Source organism: Melozone crissalis, unplaced genomic scaffold (genome assembly GCF_028551555.1).
Source record: "Melozone crissalis strain CALT ecotype California unplaced genomic scaffold, PUWL_Pcris_2 ptg000023l_1, whole genome shotgun sequence".
In the NCBI taxonomy this organism is placed as follows: Eukaryota; Metazoa; Chordata; class Aves; order Passeriformes; family Passerellidae; genus Melozone; species Melozone crissalis.
In genome coordinates, this window is record NW_026535801.1 from 17237806 (window position 1) to 17262195 (window position 24390).

At 37.4% G+C, this 24390-nt stretch overlaps 1 protein-coding gene across 5 annotated transcripts in view; it reads right to left on the minus strand.

The window, feature by feature from the left end:
- The window catches only part of NBEAL1 (neurobeachin like 1), a 73579-nt gene that overhangs the window by 45740 nt on the left and 3449 nt on the right, over positions 1-24390 (minus strand). For all 5 annotated transcript variants that reach the window (XM_054278530.1, XM_054278527.1, XM_054278528.1 and 2 more), the window contains exons 3-9: positions 12024-12115; positions 6770-6931; positions 5401-5482; positions 5090-5217; positions 4178-4260; positions 1982-2067; positions 144-450 (exon numbers count right to left, since the gene is read on the minus strand). In XM_054278530.1, the coding sequence (XP_054134505.1) occupies positions 144-450; positions 1982-2067; positions 4178-4260; positions 5090-5217; positions 5401-5482; positions 6770-6931; positions 12024-12115 (940 nt within the window). The remainder of the gene's footprint in view (positions 1-143; positions 451-1981; positions 2068-4177; positions 4261-5089; positions 5218-5400; positions 5483-6769; positions 6932-12023; positions 12116-24390) is intronic.

The following is a 24390-nucleotide window of genomic DNA, read 5'->3' on the forward strand; positions in this document are numbered from 1 at the left end:
TGACCCTCTCAAGTACGACAGTAAATAATTAAAACAAGAAATATCTAAGAAGATATGTTAGAAATTTTTCAATTGCTTAGCCAAGTCAATATTTTTTGCTTCAGAGTTATTGTCAGAAATATTGAAAGGAACTGTGTACTCACTCAGCATTTGGACCTGCAGTGCTATGAACCTGCTCTCCCACTGCCTGCATCGCCTTGGATTAGGTAAGGCTGAATGGTCTGAGTTAAGCAACTTGAAATAGTTCTCCAATATTGTACTTGTCTCCACCTGGCGCTGGTCAGAACTGCTGGTGAGGAGGATATGGACAACTTCTGTCAGGCACTTCAGAGTCAGCTCTGCCTTCCTGCTCACTTCCTCAGGGTTTCTGTCATCCCAGTTGTCACAGTCTGCTAAAACACGCATCAAGACTTCCATGGTGGCAGGGGATACTGCTTGAAGAGCATTCCTCTGAAACCCATAAAGGCAAAAGAATTATTAAGAAAAATAAATTTAGAAGAACTTAAACCTCTTCAAACCAGCTGTGTCTACTTGAGTTATCTGAACCATGCAATATGCATTATTCTGTCTACTAATGCTGTGTAGTTAAATAACTAAGAAACATTCTATTTGGATTATGCTGATGGCTACAGATGAAATTCATCCCATCTTGTTCACTTAAATAGGCTCTCTTTTTCAAAGGGAATGCTTATATAGAAAAGGAAATACAATTTAAATCTGTGTTACAACATTCTTATAAATTAGCCCTGATAAACTGCTAATTTGAGGCAAACCTTCACCTGAGTTTTCATTTTAGATTATGAGATTGATGATACTTTAGAACATGTGGTAAGAACACACTCATCAGCAAATGTTTGCCTGGGCCCTGAATGCATTTTCCTCACCTTTCTTCCTGGGGGCCTGACTGCCTCGGCTCAGGGACAGGAGCCTGAGCTTGTGGTGAGCTTTGAGAAGCCCTGTCAGGGATTCTTTGTCCCCTGTAGGGAGCTGAATTCAAGTTTTGGCTCTCAACCCTTTATTGTTTGATCTACACTGCAGCCATGGCCATGCCTGGCTGTGTCATGTCTTGAACCTGACCCACTGACTTGACTGCAGCTTGACCTCGGCCCTGCCTCATGGCTGGGGCTGGCAGCCACTGGCCTCCTGACTGACCCTAGTTACCACCAGCAGAGCAAACCCTTACTCTGATGTGCTGACCAGACTTCCTGGCTTGACTTTAGGCTTTATCACCACAGCCTTGTCTAGTGGGCTGGGTTGGGCTGGTCCATCCTGGCTCCAGCCAGCACAGCTGCTCCCATCACTGGGTGCAGTGAGGTTGCACCCTTTGCTGGTCAGGAAGCTGCTCCTGGCCATCCTGCTCAGACTCCACTTGCCTTCCATGATGGAGCAGAGCCTGGCTTTGCAGCTCCCTGGAAACCTTTAAAAACACTCTCTTGGAGATCACCAGAAGCAGCAGCTGCTTGTGACCAGACTAAGTAGGACTTTACAGGAGCCAGGTGAGAAAGTGGATGTTGGCTTTGCTGCTGATGAATACCCTCATTTCCTCATGTTCTTTCAAAGACTTTAAACAGCTTCCAAGCTGTAATGCCTTTCAAGCTACCATGCCTCCTACTGAAAACAGCTTACTTTCAGCACGGGGAAGTAAGATAGATCAATTTCATGCATATGAACACAAAACTTCCATCTGTGCAGGTGGAAATTCCTAATTTAGTTATGCACATTTTTTCTTAAAGATTACAGTAAATTCATATGAACATGTAGTTGTTCTAAACAGCAAACTTCTATGGTTACTTGAAATTTGGACCCAGCTTTTAGCATTTAGGTATTATTGCCCAGAATGATCCCAAAGTTGCTAAGACAAAAATAATTAATCATGGATAATAAATTCTTCTCATTTACGAGTTATGGAGTATTTAAAAATCTTAAACAAAGAACAAGCATTTGGAGGTTTCAGCAGCTGAAAAGTTCAAAGTATCCTTACCTGACCACCAGCCACAATAGCTCCAAAGAGATGCAGCAGGCAACATTTTAGGCTTTCCTTGAGATGTTCACTTTCTTGAAAGCATTCTGATTAAACAAAAAGGAGATTTTTCTCAAAAAAACCCCACCAACAAATAATAAAAAAATCCCTCCTCTATTCCCTGTTATCATACAAATTAAAAAAAAAAAATCAACGGTATTATCTCCACTTTGTTTTATATAACTCGGACACAAACACACCAATTCCAGCATAATCAAAGCAACACAACATTACCACATTTATCAGGAATTCACAGGGCCACACCTTCAGTTTGCATAAAATTCCCATGCCAGCTGACAGAACTATTGACACACAACTTTTGCTCTCAATTTGTAATGTAAAAATGAGCCCATTTTGTCCATATTAATGAGAAAGAGAAGGACATTCTAACAAACAACCAGTTATCAAGCATGATAAAGTCCAGAGAAATTTTGGCATGAAATGCCATATGCAGTGCAGGTAGCTCAAAAAAACAGTCTCTGAGCTTCCTGACTTTAAGGCAGATTGTCAGAGAATCCTGTGCAGATCTGTAACCTTTCTAGCAGTAATTTCTTTAATGACAACTATCTTGCATCTCTTCTCTTGCCATATCTGATGGAAATTAATCCCAGACAGCCTCAGTGTCTCTTCTTAGCAATAGATATAACCTGGATGTTGTTGTTATAGCAATAACTCCAGACATAACACAGCAGCAAGAAACTACAAAGGATTATTTATGGAAATGCCACTTATTGGAAAGTAAGATTATATATAATATAGTATATTACATATATTGAGCCTGTTTTAAAAGAAGATTGCAAAGCCATTTTTCCAATCTGTTCTCCAAACAGAACAAAGCTTACTTAGATGATCCCACTGTTAGTGAGCTAGTAACACCACTCCTTGACTTATAGCCTCTGGATCTTTACAGAACTACAGACAAATTGAAAAGAGCAGTACCTAGCAGACTGTAAATAAATCATTAGGCTGGGTAGACTAAAACCACCCCCCCTCAAATTAGTCCTGGCATGGCAGGATGCTTAAGGCACATGCTCAGCAATTTCTTACTCTGTCCTTTCTGCCAGGTGGCCAACAAGCAGAGGAGTATCTGCTGGCTGATGAGCACACTTTTAGCTCAGTCACATGATATTGTATTTAAGAGACAGGAGGAACCCCAGGGCAATGCACTGAATGGAGAGGAGAGAACCTATAGATTATATTCCTCAGTAGCAGCCTTTACAGTGGGTTTTCAGTGCTCTGGTATGTAGATAAGGGCATTTTACTGGAAGTAACAATTTGGTCTTTTTGGCAACTATCCTATTTTTTGTACGCAGCAATGCAATCTCAAAGAACAGGAGCTGTGACTCAAACCTAGAAGAATCAAATTCATAAATGCTACCACTCCATGAATATAATCTCTCTCTTATTTTTTTTTCAATTAAAACTAGTTAAGGGATAGCTGCAAAAAGGGCTGATTTCACTCCTTCACTGCCCTTCCCTCGAGCTTGTTCCTGCTGCTTCAATTCTGTAGGCACTAGCACTTTGGTATGCTCAACTGGCAAACTACCTGGGCATCCCACATTCTTGAGATTTAAGTACAGAACATGGACATGTAAGCTCCTCTCTTCCACACAAACAATTTGTAATCATAAGAACATACAAATTCCAAAGTAGCCATCATGATATTTAATGACTTAACCAGAGAAAATTGTTTCCTAAACTCGAGGCCAAGGAGCATTTGCTAGTTGAATGGCAGAGTTTCATTTTTTCTAGTTGTTAAAGCATATTAAAGAGACAGAAGTGCATGAACACTCTCCTAAGATAATTTTTCCACGAGTTATCAGTGCAGTTACTACAGGGATCGCATGTGCAATCACTGTGTACCACAATAAAAAGAAAGTTCACAGAACCAACCCTAATAAACCACGTTAGGCACTGAAATAAAGTCTAGAAATAAAGAAAAAGGCTTTCAAAGATGAGCAGGGATGACAAAATAGTGATGCTCAAAGCAAAGAAGAAATACAAAAAACAAACAAAGTAACCCACTACATTCAGTCTCAGAAAGCAAGTAAATGACTTGAACATTACCAGGCATGCTTAGGAGAAAGTTACTTGGGCTCACTAAGTTCATTCCTCCACAGAAAACTATATTTTAACAGGATGTTAAGTAATACTTACGGTAAAAAAAAGGGACAAACTCAACAGTGAGGGAAGCTGGTTTATATTTCTGTCTGCTCCTTTCAACTGTACTAAGGAAACGTCTGCAATTACATTAAAAAACACCAAAGAAATTAGACATGATACCTTTGTTTATTACTTACGTATTGATTTATTACTTATAATGTGAATTTATAATATGACAGAGTAGAAAATGCTGCCATAAATCAGGAGTTATCTTTTACCTACAGGATGAAAAAGAATAGTGAAGTAGTATTTCATCCTGAAGACATGACTCACAGCTCATCTCATATTCAGTCTGCACTTAAAAATATTTAACATTTTACAAAATGGTTTAATTAAAAAAATTAAAATTAAAAAAAAGCAATCTCTTATTTAATCCATGCCTACTGCAACTAAGCCACCAGCTAGAATGCCACATTTGTTGACCAAGCAATTTTAAATGGGCAGAAAACATTATTATGAGTTCATTAGGCTGGTGAGAACACACAATCAAATTAAAGGGCTGTAATTCTACTGCTACACTTATAAACTTATTTTCAAAGATATAAGTTATCTACACTATGAATTTCAATAACTTATTTTACTCTATTTCAAGCAGGTCTGCCCACCACATTTCTTTTGGCTTCTCCGTTCCCCTCATTTAGAAAAATGGTCAGTTTTTGGAAGGAGAACATAATGTAAGCACCTTCATGGTGATCAGTTACAACCAATCACCTCTTGATATACCCTCAAATTTAATTTTGTTTTAACTTTAGTATTAACAGCAAAAATATTATAATTTATGAAAATTATTTAAGTCATATCCAGTTTGAGAAAGCATACCACGTTTCTGTGATGTGACTCTACTGACTGATGGTTAAAGCTGTCATAAACCAGAGTATTTAGCATCCTGTGCTAGTCCACACATACCCTGCAATTCTCTGCCTCCAGTTCCGATATGGATCATACAGGCTTTCACAGAAAGCCAATGCATGTCTCACAAACTCTTCTATGGGGGTCTGATCCTCCACTTCTTTTTCTTTTGTTTTGCTTTTTAACTGAGGAGAAAAAGAAAGCCATGGTCAGAAAATTTCCAGAAGTTGAAACTTTATCTTGATCTCCGCCAGAACAGTTCTGAGCCTATGAATTCTTCCCCACTATTGCTGAAAGAGCAGATCACATAAAAAGCAGCAGGAGGTATCAGATGACAGAAATACAGACAGGAATTATTAACCATGTACCTGTTGAATGTACAACGTAGTCATGGTGATAACATGGTTAATGTATGAACACATCCCAATCTCTTCCACATTAGCCAAATTCCTGCAAAGACAACATAAAAACCACAGATTGTACACAGTGTACCATTTGAAGCTAGTTCAAACAATGTTTGTGTTAGCATTCTGTCTATATTCATACAAAAGGATACCAGCATTTCAAAAATAGTCTCCAAAGGACTGCACATACTTAAATGTTTATTTCTGTCACCATTACAGAGCTCACGAGTTTTCATCTAACAGGAAGAAAGATTCAAGTCACACTGCTGCAGGCCAATTCCATCTGGAATTTGGGGTTTCAGAGGTTAAGCAAATTCCCAGGACACCCTAAATAGGAAGCTCAGAAATGGCATCTGATAACAAAGACAATAACTTCCACTTTACTAGTGCATATGCTTTCTAAAACTTTAGGAAATATGTAACCTAGAAACTTAAATTTTCTCACTTTAAATTCCCTGGAGCAAAACAAACACCTAATAAATTACTTTAGAAAATAAAGCAACAACAACTAAGAATTTCTCAGTTTTGATGTTACAAAGATCAGATACCAAAGTGATGACATAGGAGAACTTTTCAGTAAGTAAAGGTGACACTAGTTCGTAATTCAGAAACACATTACCACCATCCACTCAGCTTATACTCAATACTCCATGGTATTTAAACACTGCCAGCTCTTCAAATTGTTTCAGAGGTAAGGTGAGACAAAGTATTCAAAAATGCTGCTTCAAATACTCCTCAGTAAAGGAGATTCTCTATTATATTTTTTCCCCTTCCTCTCTCTAACAGCATTTTGCAACAGCAAACTGAAGAAATAGTGAGGAATAGATTTGTGTCAACAGAATTACACTATCAGGCAGAAGTTTCAGAAGGAAATCAACTGCATGAGTAGTGTAATACTAAGTTTCACAAGCTGTTTATGGAATTATAAGCATGTTAAGAATGTGAAACAGTTCTTCCTGTACAATTCTCTCAAGTTATTTCATAGCTACCAGTTGTTAGAGTGCACCTTTCCTTTTTAAAAGTATTTCTTATACAAGGTACATCATATCTTGAATTCCCATAGATTTATCTTCTATAGCTACAAAGAATTTAGTGTTTAAACCCCTTCTATTTCTATTGCAAACATTACTGCTAAGATGAATGCACTGCTCCCCTCTCTCTCTTTTATTCTCCCTGCCATTATTCTGAAGATTGTGAGAAGTGTTATTTCTCTGTATCTACTGGAAGGTATCAAATCACTTATTATGTGTCATTAAAATCTGTATTTATAGGCTGCATCAAGATTTCTTAACCAAAACAACAACCTTGCTGAGGTACCAATTAGAGCAAATACCTGCAAAGGATGATAAAGAATTTCACAAGTAAAAGTGACAGAGTCTGCTGCTGCTCTTCCAGGCCATCTGACATTTTCTGGACACACTGTAGCAACTGGAGCCTGAGGACCTGAAGAATGTTATCAGGAAGCAGCGATATTCCTGGTGGAATGTCATCCACCCTAATGAAAAAAGCCAGACACAAAATTGTTAATCATACATGCCAAGCTGCCAATCGATTCCCATGCTCTCATGTGGTGTTCCAGTGAAGTTCTGTGGGAAAGGTCACCCAGCTGACACATCACAAACACTTCCTAATGAGCCACAAGGCAATGTCTGGTGGCAATACACCAGTCTGAGCTTTCTTTTCTCCAGAAATGAACTACATTAAAAAAAAAAAGTGTTAAAATTCAACAAGTGGCTCCTAAATCCTCCTCCATTCAATGAGCTGCTTTAATTGCCACAAAGAAATTGCATGATCTTCATCAGGTAAAAAGGTGATCTGGGCAATCCCCAGCGACAGTCACAGAGGAATGAAACATGAGAACAAAACATATTTGGAAGAACATTTTCTACTTTCTACTGAAGATTAAAAGTGTCCAAATAAATGAGATGCCAATTATTGCATAGTTATTGAAGCCCAGTTGGTATTCATCCACAGTGAACCTCATGTCGTTCTTACATAAATTTCAAAAAGCCATACAAAATTATCTTTTGCCTATTGTTTTCTGCAAACTAAAACATTTTTGGAAACACACCAGCGAGAACCAAGACATGAAGAAAAGAATAGGATTATTTGTGGTTTAATTTTTTTTTCCAGTGATCCAAAACCAAAGAAGAAAATGCCCATGAACAACCATAAGGAAACCCATTTCAATAACAGTATAGAAAACTACAGAACTGTAAGAACATTTTTTGGGATGAGAATTGTTTATCCACTGTTGCACATGCTAAAAACAGTTAGCCTTTGGCAGCAGCTATTTAGCCTGACACATCCTCTATGAACTCTACATAGGCAAAGGAAGACAGAGGCAAGAGCTTACAGAAACCTCCAACACGGCCAAAGCCAGAGGAAAGCTACAACAAAAAAATTCAGCAAGCACAAACCCTCACTAATATGCTGCTGTGTACATTGTATCTATGTGAGAAAAACCACAAAAAAGATGTGTAGAAATGCAGTGACTGACCCTATACAATATGACTCTATTATCTGAGGAAAATGGGGAACAACCCATTGTTTAGCTTCCAATGTTGAAAAGGAAGCCTTCATAGGAGGGAAAATCAGAGGCACAGTTTAGTAAAACACCTAGACAGGTGTAAGTGACAGAAGGCTCCCATATCCTAGAAAACAAATGTTACCTACATTTATACAAGTACCTACTTCATTCCCTTGCCCCCTCACACAGTTGTGCAATTTGCTTTTCAGATTGTGGAATTCAGAATCTCAAGGGATTCAGAGCACTGTAACACAAATTTTATAGGCGAGGCTCTAAACTGATAGCAACACTAACCACAAAACTGAGAGCAACTGGGGTTTTTTTCCAACACAAATGCCAAGAAAGAAATTTTAATTTCTGTGATAGCAACTTCACCCCTCAAGATGCTGGCAGATCCACACTCTCCAGAACCACAAACATGGTTTCTCACAATCTGATAATTCAGATTCTGTATTTCAGATTCTGATAATTCCCTCTCAGTATTAGGAAATTCGTAATTTTTGACAGCTGAAATCATATTTCCAGAAGTTAATTCCCTAAAATGGCCAACAAGTTTTTTTCAGTAAGACCATGAAATGCTCTACAAGAAAGCAAACAACATACCCTTCATGCCTCACATCCCAAAGAATGTTTTCTTTGCAGTAGCTGCCTGTGTTGCACAACCCATGAGAATTTGGGAGAGATGTGTGAGACCAGCATGAGAAATCCTAACTGGCATTACACAAAATTAATACACTATAGAGTATATAAATAAATGTAAATATTTATAACCAATCAAGCTTGTTTTCACCCCAGACCAAATTACTATTATACCACCAAAAAACCTTAGATTTAAACAAGGATTTAAATTTGTTGACATGTAGTACCAATTTTTCCCGACCAGAGTCATTGTTTAAAGCAAGTACTCTAAAAGGATGGAAAAAAATTTATATTAATCTGACATTGTTACTTGACTGCTGGTACCATACCTCAAAAATATGAGAAAGAACTTGCCTTATTTGGGATCCTTTTATTTATCATTTCCTCCATAATGTTAACATGGTCATGCAGCCATACAAACTCTGTCAGGTGTGTCAGGAAGGGAACTGAACCACCTCCACATCAGTCACCTATTCAGCTCAAACACACACTGGGAACTCTCCTCCCCCAGTAGTAAAAACTGCTGTGGCAAACCAGGCTTTACTTTGCAACAATCACCATGCAATCACACAAACCATGTAATCAGCATTCCTACCATGATTTCTGCATCATTTTTATGTGGGTTTGAAGTCAGCAAGTAATAAAATACGGTTTCTATGGTACTTTGCATGAGCTTCCTTTAAGCTCCTTTGCTCAAGATCATGCTAACCAAAGGCAGAAAAAAAGTATGACAAACACTCTGGAGGCCTTTGTTATTTTTAAAAGTATTGAATCAAATGACAATTCCTCTCCAGTGAGGAGAAAAAATCCTCACACCAGCTGGTAGAGATTTTATCCTTTTTATGGTAAATACATAAGGCATAGATACACGTTTTGAGGGAAATAACAGACAGGTGTGATGGCCTTCTGTGCTCAATGATCAAACCATTAGCATAGCTATATTCACCTTTTCAGCAAAATCAATTATAACATCATCAATGAGCCATTTCACACAGAGTAGAGGCACTAAGAGAGGGGTAGAACTGAAGCTGTATAAGCCTATAAGCTGCATAACTGTATAAGCTCTACTTATACAGTCAAATCATAGTGGGTACACTCACACACTATATTTAGAGGTTTCCTAATTCTGCACTGCTTAGCATCTTCCACATTTCCAAAGCAGACTTCAGGAAATTAGACATTCTAATTTATAGGAAAAAAACCCTTATGAGTTAAATCAGCAAGTGACAGCGCCAATTGAGTCCTCCTTTCAGGAAGGAAAAAACCCAAAACCAAACCTGTAATAGAATCTTTACATTTCTTAACAGGTATTTTCTTGGATACTAAAAAGCCCCACATATGGTTTATATTGACACAAAATGTCATGCCTGTAGTCCAAAAAGTTAGTTGTGTCCAGAAATCTGTACAAGCCTTCTCCCTAAACATTTTCTCATTATTTCCTGGCATTAGCCCTTCACTACACAAGGTCTTGCAGGCATACAGCTGTAAAACACAACAAGATTCATAGATGGAAAAAAAGAAAAAACTATTGGTGCAGTTTCTCATTTTAGCTAGCATCACACTTTTTTAAAGACCAACAGACAGAATTAGCTGTCTAGTAAGGAATCGAGTTAAACAAAAAAAAATAAAGTGAGTCCACAGGGTCCTGTGGCCCCTGGAGTCACTGGAAATCAGCATTTGGCAGTTCCACACTGACCTACTTTTTTTTTTCATGGGGCCAGCAATAATGTTTTTGCAATGTAAAGTTCTGCAATACAAATTGACACAGCCCAAAAAGATGCCACTTTCATATGCCTGATTATATCACAAATGCATGTATGGGCAGAAACTGCAATTCTTCATTAATTCTAGTATCTGACCACCATGGGTTTGCTTATTGCAGACATAAAAGCACAGGAAGGATCTGCCTTCATCCCTATGTTGTTTTGATGATTTTTCTTTGCATCTGTTACACAAATGAGCCTAAATCCACATGGTTCTATTCCTACAGACTAAGTCACTAATCCTGTCATTAAGCTCAGAAAAACACACATTATTTTTACACTCACTAAAGTCACCATTTATAACAATGAAGATGCTGCTACTTTTCTGCATAACTAAGCTTTATGTAGGTGAAAAAAAACTCAACATGAAAACCATGAACACATACACTAAAAACCACTCAAACTCAGAGTACAAATAAATTTTAAAAACTTCAAATCAAAGTACCAACAGATTTTTATCTTCCAGTGTTCATATTTCAATACGAAATAGTATGTTGAAGATAACCTGTGTCAAAGGACAAACTTTTCTCCTTAACTAAACATAGTAAGATGCATTTTTGATACCAGAAAGAAACAAATTTTTAGAAAGAGCACAGAATTAACTTGAAGGTCTTGCTTACTAGTAATTCACTATATATTTTGTTCTCATACAGGCATTATGAGGAAATTTTTAATACAAAGAGCTGGGAAGTCCAGGTTTTATCTGCTGAGATGCAGTTGCAGCGTTCTGCCTTTCCTTGTAAGAGTTGAGGCTATCACTTGCACTTCAAACAGGATCTGATCCAAAGCCCATTAAAGAATTTCCATTGATTTCAACAGGGCTTGGAATGCAGCCACATGCAAGGAGTACCATTCTGTGCTTTCAAACACCACTGGTGGTATCAGCTATAATACTGACAGCAGCTCTCATGAAGTCTGAATCCTTTACATTTGGTTTTTCTTAAAATCCCTAGTTCCTCCAAGCACCTCAGAAGCAAGAGAAAACATCCAATGCTTAAGTTTTTACTCCTCATTTTCAAAGTTAGACATGAAAACACAATCAGGATAACACAGCATACAAATTTAAAATACTAAATATGAAACTCTGAAATTAGGCTCCAATAGACTCATGATTATAAGTGGGAGCTTTTGGTCAGCAACATGAGGGAAGTCAGCAATACTCTTACCCTGAAGTCTTCATGGATGCAAAGAATTCACCCTCAAGTCTATAATTGGTGCATATTTTAATTTTTAAATGCTTTCAGCTAAGATATCCAAATCTTTCATTGAGAATTTCATTCATCCTTAATCTTAAAGCAAACCCTGAAATAAAATTACAAATTCTTTATCTATATCTTGCTTCTCTTCTGTCACTGCTGATGCAGATAGTAAACACTATTCAGAATTATAAGGAACACAAGGAATAACAATTATATTTCTATGAACAAGAACAAGAAGTACTAATGGCCAATTTCCTAATACAATGCAAATACCAGTATTTGCCTAATTTCATCACTCCTAAGCCAACTTGACCTTCACATGAATGGGACTGCCACTTCACAACTTAAAAACTTACTTTTGTTTAAAGGCAGCACAGCCATTAAAGAGGACTGGGCTCTCAGCCAGGTCTGTTTCACGTATCAGGGAAAGATAAACAGGTCTGTAATTCTACATACCTCGTTGGCAGCTTCTCAAAGTCCACATCCAGAAACTGTTCATAGCTAGACACAAAACTATCCAACCAGAGCTTCAGGTAATCTGGGTCTTTCTGTAAAAAGAAAGAGAACATTAGGCAATATTGCACTCAAGGTCATCTATCAACAGCTCTGTAATACTGCCTCAAATAAAAACTTTCTATTTAATGCATTTCAACTGGAAGAAAGGAGGAAAACCACATTTTTTAGAACCAAAAGAAAAAACAACCACCACCACCTGTGTACTTTGAAATTTTCAGCCACATTGTGCTGATGGGACATTGCTGCTCTATTCATTAGTTTATGTGTCTCCTCTTCCAGGCACCAGTGTCAACCAAAGCATTTTAGCTTTTCTCCTCATAAACAATCGTAACTTATTCTCCAGAGTCATCCATACCAGCTTTACAAACTTACTAGAATGTGTTCTAGTCTTGATACCATAGATACTAGTACACAACTCTCCTTATGGCTCATAAAATTAAATAAGAACCCTAAGAGCAATCCTAATCACAAAATAATTTCCTTTTTGCTTCACTCATAGGTCAATATGGCAGATAATAGCAGATTAGAGACAGATGGCGTTCAGAAAACACAATGTAGAAACTATGACTTGCATATTAGATAGCTATTAACAGATTAAAATTATATTTAAGCTTCCTATTTGTTCCTAGTAGAGCACAAAGACTGTGTTTGTGACCAGCAGTCCCTCAGGGCTAGACACTGCCCCAGGAACTAGGACAGATCCTGGACCACTGCAAACCACACAGGGAAATGCTGTCAAAATATGCATTTGAGGTAGTCTTACTTTCCAAGTCAAGCTGCTTAATTTTCAAAAACAAGCTGCCAGCCCATAGCTAACATATTCCTTTGCCAGGACTGTTCTTGTTCATTAACACAATGCACATAGTCCATTCTACACCACAAATAATTTTCAAAACAGTTTTAAAAACTTTGCCTGAAGTATTTGAGATTACAAACGATTCCTGAATCTGTTCCATAATTTATAACATTTTGCAGAAGTTGAAAACATTTTTCTTTATCCTTTTCCCTCCTCTATATCTCCTCCCTTTTGTTTGTTGCCTTTATACTACAACAGATGTTCCCAAATAAGATAATGTTTCCTTGCAGAGTTAAGATTGAAGAGCAAACATTGAATATCTCTAATAAACACACTGTTTCTGCAGCAATGTCAATGTAAAAGAAAGTCACCAAGAAAGACTAACAGAGTCCTGTCAGTGTAAAATAGCTACCTATGAAAGAGCCCTCCACGTGGGAAAGAAATCAAACAAAACAAAGTTTTAAAAAACCACACAAACAAAACAAACTAACAACCTCAGAATAAAATAAACACCTAAATCCAGAACCTCAAGTGGTGCAAAGCTCTTCCCAGAGCATCTTTCCACAGCATCTACAGGAGTTACAAAGCATGGGAATCCCCTTCTCATTCTAAACCTTTACCCTTCTCTATGTCCCCAAAAGCCATCCTCAATTCAGGCAAGAAGTGTCACAAACATCCAGACACAATTTACTTCACTATCACTATTAATTATATATAAAACCTGTTCAGGTACTGTGACAACAGGTGCCAAATAAAACCCTCAGCTAGATACATAACTTATCTGATTATTCACTTCTGCTGACTTGATGGCATTTTCTTATTCATTTTTCCTCATTCTTATTTTCCCTTCCTCTGTTTAGTTCCTAATCTCTCCCTCCTTCATAATCTTGCTTCTCCTCATCTCTGCTTTTATTCACTTTTCAATTATTTAAGTAATCACTTCCTTTCTTTTTCTGTTAAAAATTTGTCAAAACAACACTATGTTCTGAAAGTGTAATGTAGCCTTGTTCTCATGTTTAATATGCACTGAAGTACCAAATGGTTAACTAATCTTAAACACACCTACCAAGTGTCCTCAACGTGGAATTGCAAAACACAGAATGAAGGAAGCAGTTGAGATAAAGAATAACTTCAAGGTTTCCAAGCTGCTGCTTTAAGCTACAGAGTTTGTTGGATTATCACAAGTAGGTGAGCATAGAATACACATTTCTCAGGTTCAGACATCAAACATATTGAAAAACAACCCAAAAGTTAGACAAGAAATAAGACTTGCCTAAAAGAATGATTTAGATTTAGTAGAAGACACTGTCTTCAGGCAGCCCAACTTCTCAAAAATGTTCACAGCTTTAACTTTCTGGCATTTCACAGTAAGTAATTTTAGCTGCAAGCAAACTATTTCACAGGATCATAAAGACAAGAGAAACCAAGATACCATTTTAGCAATTACAACAGAGCTCAGGCTACAAAGGACAAAGCAACTACAGGAAGTAATGAACAGAAATGTTGCCATATCCATGTGTCCATGCCCCTGATGAAAATGGCCGTATACACGTGCAAAAACTGAACTTAACAGACTTGTTCCCTGTTGAACAAACTGCTTCTTCATTGCATGAGAAGCTTCTCCTTGAAAGCCAACAAGAAACACTAGATTCATGTTTCCAAATTAAAATTCTTTGTTGACACAACTCAGGCTCATTCCTAATTGCTAACAGTAAACTTGTGTAAAAAACGTGTTTTTCTTGGTTACCATGAAAGAAGATGTGCAAATAACAACACTATCTGACTTAAAATTGCTTTAACAAAAGTCAAGGATGAGAAAAGGGGAAGGGTAGGGCAAAAGACAAAGTTATATTAAATGCCTGCTTGCTCCTTTTTAATGATACACCCTAAATGAGTTTCAAGCTTCTTTATCTTTGAACTCCAATGCCTTTGCAAAACTATCAGTACAGACTGGGAATAAGAGAGCACTGGCTGACAAAATTTGCAAGAAATAGCACTTATACAGATGGCAAGAGTAAACCACATGTTATGAAACAGCCAGAAGTGTCTGGTTACCTGTTGAACACAGACTGCTCAATTTGCTTTGCCACTAGAACTCTTCCTGCTCCTGGTAAAAACAAGAACTGCTGTACTGCTTGATTATTCCTGCAGCACACAATTCAATCCAACTCCCTTCATCTCACTCCCCTGCCAGTCAATTAATAACGGAATATTCCAAGTTATTAAAATAATCAGATTTTATATCAAAATACCAGGTAGCATTACTGGTATGTGCCAGTAGAAAACAGTTTATGCAACAGCTGACTCAGAGTCAAATCTAGAGATTTCCATCACTAACTCAAAACCACTTGGACAAATTTTTTTTTAAAAAATCATGAAGGCAAAAAAGTAAACAAGATCACTTAGCAACATGAGAAACACCAAGAAATAGATCTCCATTATACACCAGCTAACAGAGGCATGCCTCCTTTCCAGAAATGAACAAAAATGAAGACTTGTGAAGCAGAAGTTCATTCCAGGAAAAACTGACAAAATACTTAGCAAATGGGCTACAATTAAAATATTTCATGTAAGTGATGCCAATAATGTTAGAAACAGAAGCTATAAACAGCTTTCTAACTTCAAATCTGGCTCAGGTTTTCTTTTTTCTTTATTAGCAGCAATCATTCCAGATCCTAGGCACCAGTCTCCTGTTGAAAGCTCCAAGAAAATTTAGATTTTACTGAAGAAGTTTTAGGAAAGGAAATTGAAAATGGTAAATGTTAGCCTTGGCACAGTGTATATAAATGTCCTAAACCATAGCTAAATAGATACAACCTTTCTGAAGACCTGCCTATGTTAAATCAGATGCACCTTACATTCTTCCAAACCAAACATATCATAGTTCAGGACAAACAGTCTTTTTACAGTGGTTTAATATTCCAAGTTCATAATAAAACCAGGCAGTAATAACAGATATCAGCTGTTTTGTTTACACTGTGATTTTATGTATAATGCAATTATCCAACCCAGCATCTTTACCTTGAACTGAACTTTTTCTTGAGGTCAGCTGGCCCCACTTAATCTGGAGTTTAAATTTGATGGAATGAAAAATGAAAAAGAATGTATTTCTGTTAAGTCCTCTCCCCCACTCACCTTTTCAACAATCCTCTATTGTCCCACAACAGAAATGGTAAACCATATTAAGAGCAGAACACAAATTATCTTAATTTAACATCAATACATTTGTGTTCTCCAGTGCCAGATCAACTTTCCAAGCCAGTACATGTTGCAATATGACAAATATCTGTGTTACTAGGTGTCAGAAGAGAGCATCCCATGGGATCCACCATGCTACTGAGGGCAACAAATCACTGAACTGCAACCTCAGCTCCACCTGATCCACTGTAAATTGTGAGCTACTACATCACATGTGTGGTCCTCCTAAGGAAGCAGCAAAACCTATGGAATGTATTTCCCCTCTTTGAAAGTTACCCTTTTGTTATCATTCTGCAGACAGGCAGCTGGAGGCTGGGTGTCAGAAAACAGCACCAAATTGTTTTCTGTGGGGCTGGCTGAAGATGCACTTGGAGAGCACAGTTTACAAAGCACTGTATGCTTTGGCAATACACCACAAGGCTGAACTGTGACAAACCAATGTGAGGATTGGTATTCTTTCCCAGCCCCACCACACACACTCTGCACACATGTCCTCTTAGATCAGCAAGAAATCAAGAAGAACATTTTTGATTGGTGCAGAAGCAGTAAAAGCAGGAAGAAGCTTCTAAGGGGTAATAAAATGCCTTTCACCAGTTACAACTTTTCAATTACAAGATAAGAAATGCTGTTTTCTGAAACCTTAAAGCCTTCTAAGTTACAAGCCTAAGCTTTTAATTTACTTACCTGAAACCTGCCCAGCTTTTCTGCAGGCCAAATTTGTGTAATTTATTTGAATAATAATTCACATATAGAAACTGTATGTCTTAAAACTTCTGGAAGATAATTTCCCCATGGCTTGAACTCCAAGAAGGTAAAATAAAACTCAAGTCAGCCATTTCTCTTCATAGTGATAAATGGAAACAAGGCTATCTTAAAGGTGTCATTGTAACAAAAGTCTGTGAAAAAACCACTGAAAAATAAAATAAAGAGCCCAGGAATATAAAAGTTCTTTTGTTAATAGCCACAAGTTTGCAGAGGCTAAGCTTAGGCTTCTGAGCTCAGTCCATTGTAATGAAGGCCTTTGAAAGCGCTACAGCAGTCACTCACCTGCACTAATGAAAAATAAGTCCTTTGTGCCTATTAAATCAAATGTAGCTCAGAGCAGCTGAAAGTGAAAATACTTCCTTGTTCCCTCCCTTCCCTGAATACCTCTGGTTTTCATTAAAAAAACAAACATATAACCCAACCCAGCACAATGACACACCACCCTTCAGGCCTCCATTTCCCCAAGATCCTCTCAGCACAATAAGAGCTGCTACAGCTCTTTACACTTAAAAAAAACCACCAAAAACCAAACACTGCCAGACCTGAGCAGTGGAGTGTTTCTAACAGGTACTGAAAATAACCTCAAAAACTACTCCAAACCATAACACACTAAACCCCTTTCCCATGAAACAGCCAGAGGAGAGTTAGGTTGGGTTGTTTTTTTTTTTTTCTTTTCCAAATTAGTTAATACAATGCTAGAAAGAAAAAAACATTTGCTAAGTAAACCTATTGTACTGGTCCCCAGTGTGCACTGCAATACTGCGACTAAATTCTGCCAAGCAATTATCAAGATTCCCATGGAGTGTTCACACTTGCAGTTTGGATGTATAAGCTTACACAGGCTCCCAATTCACCACCTTCAGCACTGAACCATGCCCATAGCCCAGTGGGGATCTCCTCTGGTGCCCTTCAGACAGGCAGGACCTTCTCTAAGGCAACAAAGTGAAAAGAAATCACAGCCAAAATCTACACTAGCCTGGGACAGGCTCTTGTCTTAGATACACTGAATTGTCTGGAAATTACAAGAGCCTTTTCTAGTTTCTATGAAAACTCATTAAATGAATGACAAAAATATTCTAACACAGTCTTATTCTTCAATCTATGCAAGAAGGTCACAGGAAATGTTTGAACCAGTATAACATTTTTTATATCCCTTAAGAAGCCAGGTAGTACTAGTCTTACAGCCAGCTCTCAGCTAAATGAGAACATTTTACACAAAACTGGCACTGAAGTCCTCCCAGCTGAAAGCCTTCAGCCCTGTGCCCGTACAAGTACATTTACCCAAGACCTCAAACCAACACTGTTTATGTATTTATATAAAGGGTTTATTTTAGATTTAGTAGTGACTTCCATTACTACTAAGGCTTCAGGCAAAGAATGGAAGGGCAAAGCTCAGTAGAATTTTACAGATATGTTCAGGAAGTATTAGTTGCTAAAACAAAAGCTGGATCCACCCGAGGCTCTTGGCAGGGTCACATTCCATGCTCTAAAGGCAAAAATTCCCTGCAGGGCAGTTCAGAGTGCAGCTATCAGACAAGCCCGACTTGTTGGACAAGGCAGTTGTTTGAAGTTGTTAAATTTAACATGCAGCCATCAAACAGCCAGCCGGGTCTGACTCCCGTGCTAGCTCTCAGTCAACCTTCAAAGTGGATGTCACCTTAGAAGCACAACCATAAAATCTCGCTGGCACTGGCATTATCACAAGTAATCCCCATCCCCAAGCATTTTAGTCAAAATAAGAACAATCCTTTGGTGTCAAGGTTGAATTAGACTTACAAAATGTAACATTAGGAAACTAAACATGAAACATTCCCTTTAGATCACTGGCGAGTTTACTCATCTTTAAATTAATTGAAGTAGTCTGCATAATGCAGAATTGCAGAACACTTCTCAACACTGTTTGAAATAATCTATTCATTTGGGAATTAGAAGATTTGTGTTAAAGGAGCTCTTTCCTCTTCATGTTTTCAGACATAAAAGGCTACATTTCCAGCATGAGAACTCCTAGCAGCCTTTACTCTGCAATATGACAGTGCCTATTCTTTTTGTGAACCTTTCATATGAAATGTCAAAATAAAACATGAAAAGCTTTGTTACAGCAGCAACACCACAGTTAGAATTAGTAAAAAACTTCATGATAAACCATTGGAAATTGGCATAACTGCCTTGATAAATTCAATCAATCTATTCTAATTGACTGGGGAATCACCTTTGGGCTCAACTTTCCATTATAATCAAAAGAGTGATTTTTGAATCAGTGGATCCAAAAGAAGAAAAGCTCCTGGCAAGTAACTATAAATTTCCATTTTCAACATCCACACAAGCATTCTGTTCCATTTCCAGAATTAAAAGCAAAAGGGATGGAGTGGTGATGCTTTGTTTTATAAATGGAAGTTGCAGTGAATCATGATAGAAACAACTATTTTGGGACAAGTTAAAAATTCTCTTTAGCATAGGGATTTATACCAAAATAAGCCTATAGCTGTCAATCACGATAGCATTTAGCTCAAGTTTAGTATTTTTCTTGTCTTCTCAACTTTAGGTCAAGTTTAGTGTTTTTCTTCTCTTCTCAAAACAAAAAATATTTTTACTCTTCTAGTATTGCCTTAAAGACAATCCAAGCAATTTATTCATTTTCCTTTTGACTTCAGATCTCCAACAAAACTGGAAAAACAAAATGAAAGAATTTTCTTACTAAAATAGAAGTAAAGCCTCTACTTTTCTTCCTCTTGCCTTTTTTATTGTTGCTGTTGCTTTTCAATGATGATACAATTACAACCTTGTAGCTTGAAACTGGCATGTGTCTGATGCCATCCATGGGATGAATCTAATTAATGTGAATTCAGATTTTATTGTCTTCACATTCGACAGAAAGTACCACCAGGCAAGCCCCATGTACAAGTTGGTATACCTCATTTCAGCCTTCTGGAGTTCACCACACAGAATACTCATCAGGAACTTACCATACTGTAACAAATTTCATTCTATTAACATTCAATTTTCCCACCAAATTTGGCATTGTGAACCAACTGGAAACTTTATTTTAAGGGGAACAAGAAGCATCCTAAATGATTCAAAGATAACTGAACTAACATGATGCCAAAAGTCTACAGTGCCAAGATTAGCCTAAATTTAATGAAAATTCAAACTCTACCTTATACAAGACTTGAACTTTTACCTGCTTATAAACTCCAAATTTTGCCACTATTTGACATGAGAAAAAGGCTGAATTTTAGCACCAACACACACAAAGTGAGCTTTTGCCCCACTGAGTTTCTAACTTTCAATGTAGTGCAAGAGACAATACAAGTTTATCACAGACAGAAAGGAAGCAGGATGGTGCTACAGCAATAAAACATCAGCCTATTTCACCATATCAACAGCTAAATATTGTCTAGCTATGTCTTCCAGCAGATAAGGCTGAGAACTGGAACACAGCTTAGCAAAAAAAGGCTTTGTTTCAAAGACAAAAGTATTTGTTTCAATGTGTCAAGTGATCATACCAAATTAAACTAAAACCAATTTCTGTATCATTAGCTATGTATTTAATGATTTGGTTTTGCCTCTTCATTCTCACCTGGCCTTACTTAAAATACTGAAGTTGAACTATGCACTGAAGGTATAATTCATGTATAGACTGAAGTGGTATCGTTTAAAATCCCCAAATTCACTTTTCAGAAGAACACTTAAAAAAACCCCTCAAAAACTACAGCATAACAGAATATGGGTTACTTGCCCAAATTCTGTTTGTTTGGCATCCACTGCACTTCTGCTAGTTCAGTTTTTAAATGACCAGCACAATTAACTAGAGCCAGGTATCTGTAAATAACACACTTGTTTTCTATACCCTGCTTTACTCCCAGGAGCTTTACCCACTCACTATGTATTTAATATCACTTATTCTCATTGCTTTCTAAAGGCAAATGTAATCCTCAACCATAAATTGGATTATGCTTTAAATATCAGAGAATGCATCAACACACACAAACATCTTACCAGCACAGAGAACTCACAGCTAATGTTTAGATCTGCACATACTTGGAGAAGACTGAGATACCAAACTCAAGACAGGGTTTATGAGGAGAATAATCAAATACAGTTTCCATCTCTTGGTGCTCCCTGTCATCTCTCCCATTGTCCTCCACTGCAGCCTCCCATTTAGTAGAAGCTAAATTGGAAAAGTTGGGCTTGAGCAAATTAGTGGGTTTTTTTAAGAAAAAGGGGCTTATTGGTAGTGGTGAAATGTGCATGTTTTGATGTTTGCTCCCATACTCACATATAATTCTTTCAGCAAGAAAAGCTCAGTAATTGGAGAAGCTCTTCTCTCTCCTACAGCAGCTGTTTAACCTTTCTGAAGCCTGTAAATATTTTAACAGTGTCTACTGACAACATTTGGATTCAGGCCTCAAGCTTCAAAGCTGTTCAATGGGCAGCTAGCAAGCCTTTCTCTCATTTCAAAATCAGCACAAACATACTGCATATTTGAGTTGATTTGGCAATACTCTCTCACCAGGACACACGTCATCTCCAAGGCTGCCCAGCTGGCCAAGTTAAAAGAGCTGTAACTCAGACACACACAACAATGCAGGGTTTGGTTAATTTCTCTCTACATTAGAGCATCACATATAGAAGCAGAAGCCTGTGCTCCTAGCTTTGTGATATATCATTGTATTTAGGAGACACTCAACTCTTTCACATCAATAAAAGCTTGATCTGAATTATTATTTGTTGGCATGTTCAGAACTGGATGTTTCTTACTGGTTCTGTAAAGTGCTGATCCACAAACCCATAGACATGTGGAAATTCTAACCTCATGTTGGACTCCACTAAAACCCTGAATCTTACATCAAATACACCAACAAACCTGAGACTCTACTTTGTCCAGCAATAGCAGCTATATATATGCACTGCTGCTTGTATGAAAGAATGAGCAACAATCATTTCTTCATAGCTTGTAAAATGTTAGGGTTTTCTTACATCTTTGCCTGTTTAGATTTATCTGCTGCCTCACTGCAACCTGAAATCTGCATTCTCTGTGTCAGTCTCTGTTCTGTGTCTGAACAACTACCAGCACAAGGTCACCCTGGCTCATAATTAAGGAAGGAAACAGCCACTCCAGAGACTGATGGCTCATACACTGATGTCAGCTATTTATATGAGAAGTTCTATATTTGTAAATATCAGAATTATGTTAGTTCTTGGACTAGGAGACAGCTCTTTAAATAGCAGTTAATTCAGAATTAGACCAACTGTTAATTCAGAAGACCAACTGTTATCTGTATCCATTCTTAGTTCAGCCTCTTGAATAGAGACAGAACAAAGATATTTTTGTCACCACATGGCCACAAGTGACATGTTCTTCTACAAGTTACAGTCCCTAGGAACGAAAAAATTTACTTAAAACAATCTGCAGAAAAGATATCTTACACAGCAACTCCTTCGAAGACTTCACTGTTTCAGCAGAGGCATGAATTTACATGACAGTGAATTACTAAAAACTACTTTTACTGAGCACTTGGTTTGCTCAAATTCATCTAAGTGTAAGCTGAATAATTCTTTATCAAATTCTAACAAAGGCAACATATAGCAATGTGATCTGCATCACTGACAAGTCAGCAACTGCACAAGAAGGAAGGCAGGGGCAAGCCAAGCCAGGATGAGATCATGTTGGGGATGCCACGGCCAGTGTTTCACACGGGGCTTACAATTCCATGTCAATGATTATTCTTGTTGAATTACATGCTTCTCACCACAGCAAAGCACAATTTGGCTAAAGGCACATTTATTTGAGAAACAATGTTACAATATCAAATGAGAAGATATTTATAATACAAAGATATCCCTCACTGTGCCAGAGAGAAAACTACAATTGTAGTTGTATTATTTCAATACAATCAGTTTGTAAAAACAAATGAGAGGTGCAGCACAAGGTAAGGAAGCACATTTGAGATAACAGCTTATGCACAGGTCTGCTGCTCTTAACAAGCAAGGGATGTGACTGCCTCAGCTCTCTGCATTAGTAAAGACCAGATCATTATGATCAGCTAACACACAGCCCTGACTGTATCAATGACACCAAGGCTGAACATTCCTTCTTGAAATGAGAAGCACAGGCTCCAAACTGAGTGAAGAACATTCACAGCTTTCCCTTGAAATCATTGTCACCTCACAGGAAAAGACAGTGTTTAAATGAAATCAGGGCTATATTCAAGACAAGAGTGTAAGAAAAAGCTCAGAAACCATTGTAGTATCATGAAAGCTGATGTGAATGTTGCAGTTAAGTGCTTGCATTAATGCCTTTGAAATCCCTTTTGAAGGCAGCTAGGATCTCTTATTTTCACAGATTAGAAAAAAATCTCCATATAAAAGGCTATCTGAACACCTTCTGAATAAAATCCAAAATACCAGAAATCCTGACATGCTTTATGTCTAAGAGTCTGAAATACCTAACAGAACAACTGGAGGTGAACTACATATACTTAAAATCTTATAGATAGGACAAAGGTTGAATCTCTTTAATTTGAATCTACAGCAAAAGCTACTTCAGAGGATAATGAAAGAGAAATAAATTTTCTATATTGATATAAAATTGATATCTAATAAAAGGTTAGTCAACCAATATCACAATAGTAATAGCAATATTACCATAGTAATATCGCAGCCATGACAGTCTAATGTTACAAGACAAAACTGGTAGATTAGCTCTGTCACAAACCCAAAGAAGTCAGACACACATGAAAGCATGTCTTTTTCTTCTACCTCATGGAGCTCTACTCCTGCTGTACACTTACATTAGTAAAGCATTTCCAGCTATCTGCTCTATGTGCACTTATATAAGGAGTGTTCCATGCTCCTCTGTAGGTTATTGAAGGCTTTTAACTATCAGTCAACTGGAAAAAAAATGTTGCTATCTATTTTACACAATTCAATTATCTTAAAATGCTCATTCAAACATTTGGATGACAAGACAGCAGTTCACATTCATATCAATATTTGAGTAAAGGTGTTGTACATTAACAGTTCACTGAACAGAAAAACATCCCCCAACCACTAAAATCATTTCAAACTGAAAATCATCAGGAAGTTACATCCTTAACAAGGCACTCTATACAGAAACTTTAACAAATTGAAAAAAAAGAAAAAAACCAAAACCAACAAAATACTCAAGATAAAACCAGATTTAGGCTGTGAATAATACAACATGGTAACAACCCCAGTGACTCAAATCTAAATTTTACTAAATCTAAAGAAATTTTAAATTGCTTCCATGCAACATCAGAAGCATTGTAAATCAAATGTGGCTACTACTTTAATCTGTAACAGCCAACTGCAATCTGTAGCTTTTAGGGAAACAGAAGGAGAAAAAAAATCCAAAACCAAATCCCACCCTTGGATTAGAAACTGCGAAATGAAAACAACTGAATACCAACTAAAACCAAACTCTTGCAGACACCCAAATATTATCTTTAAAAAAAAATTAAAATATTTTTAAAAACCACAAACAAGCAAAAAAATCCCACCACAATAACAAAAAAACCCCAGAAAAAT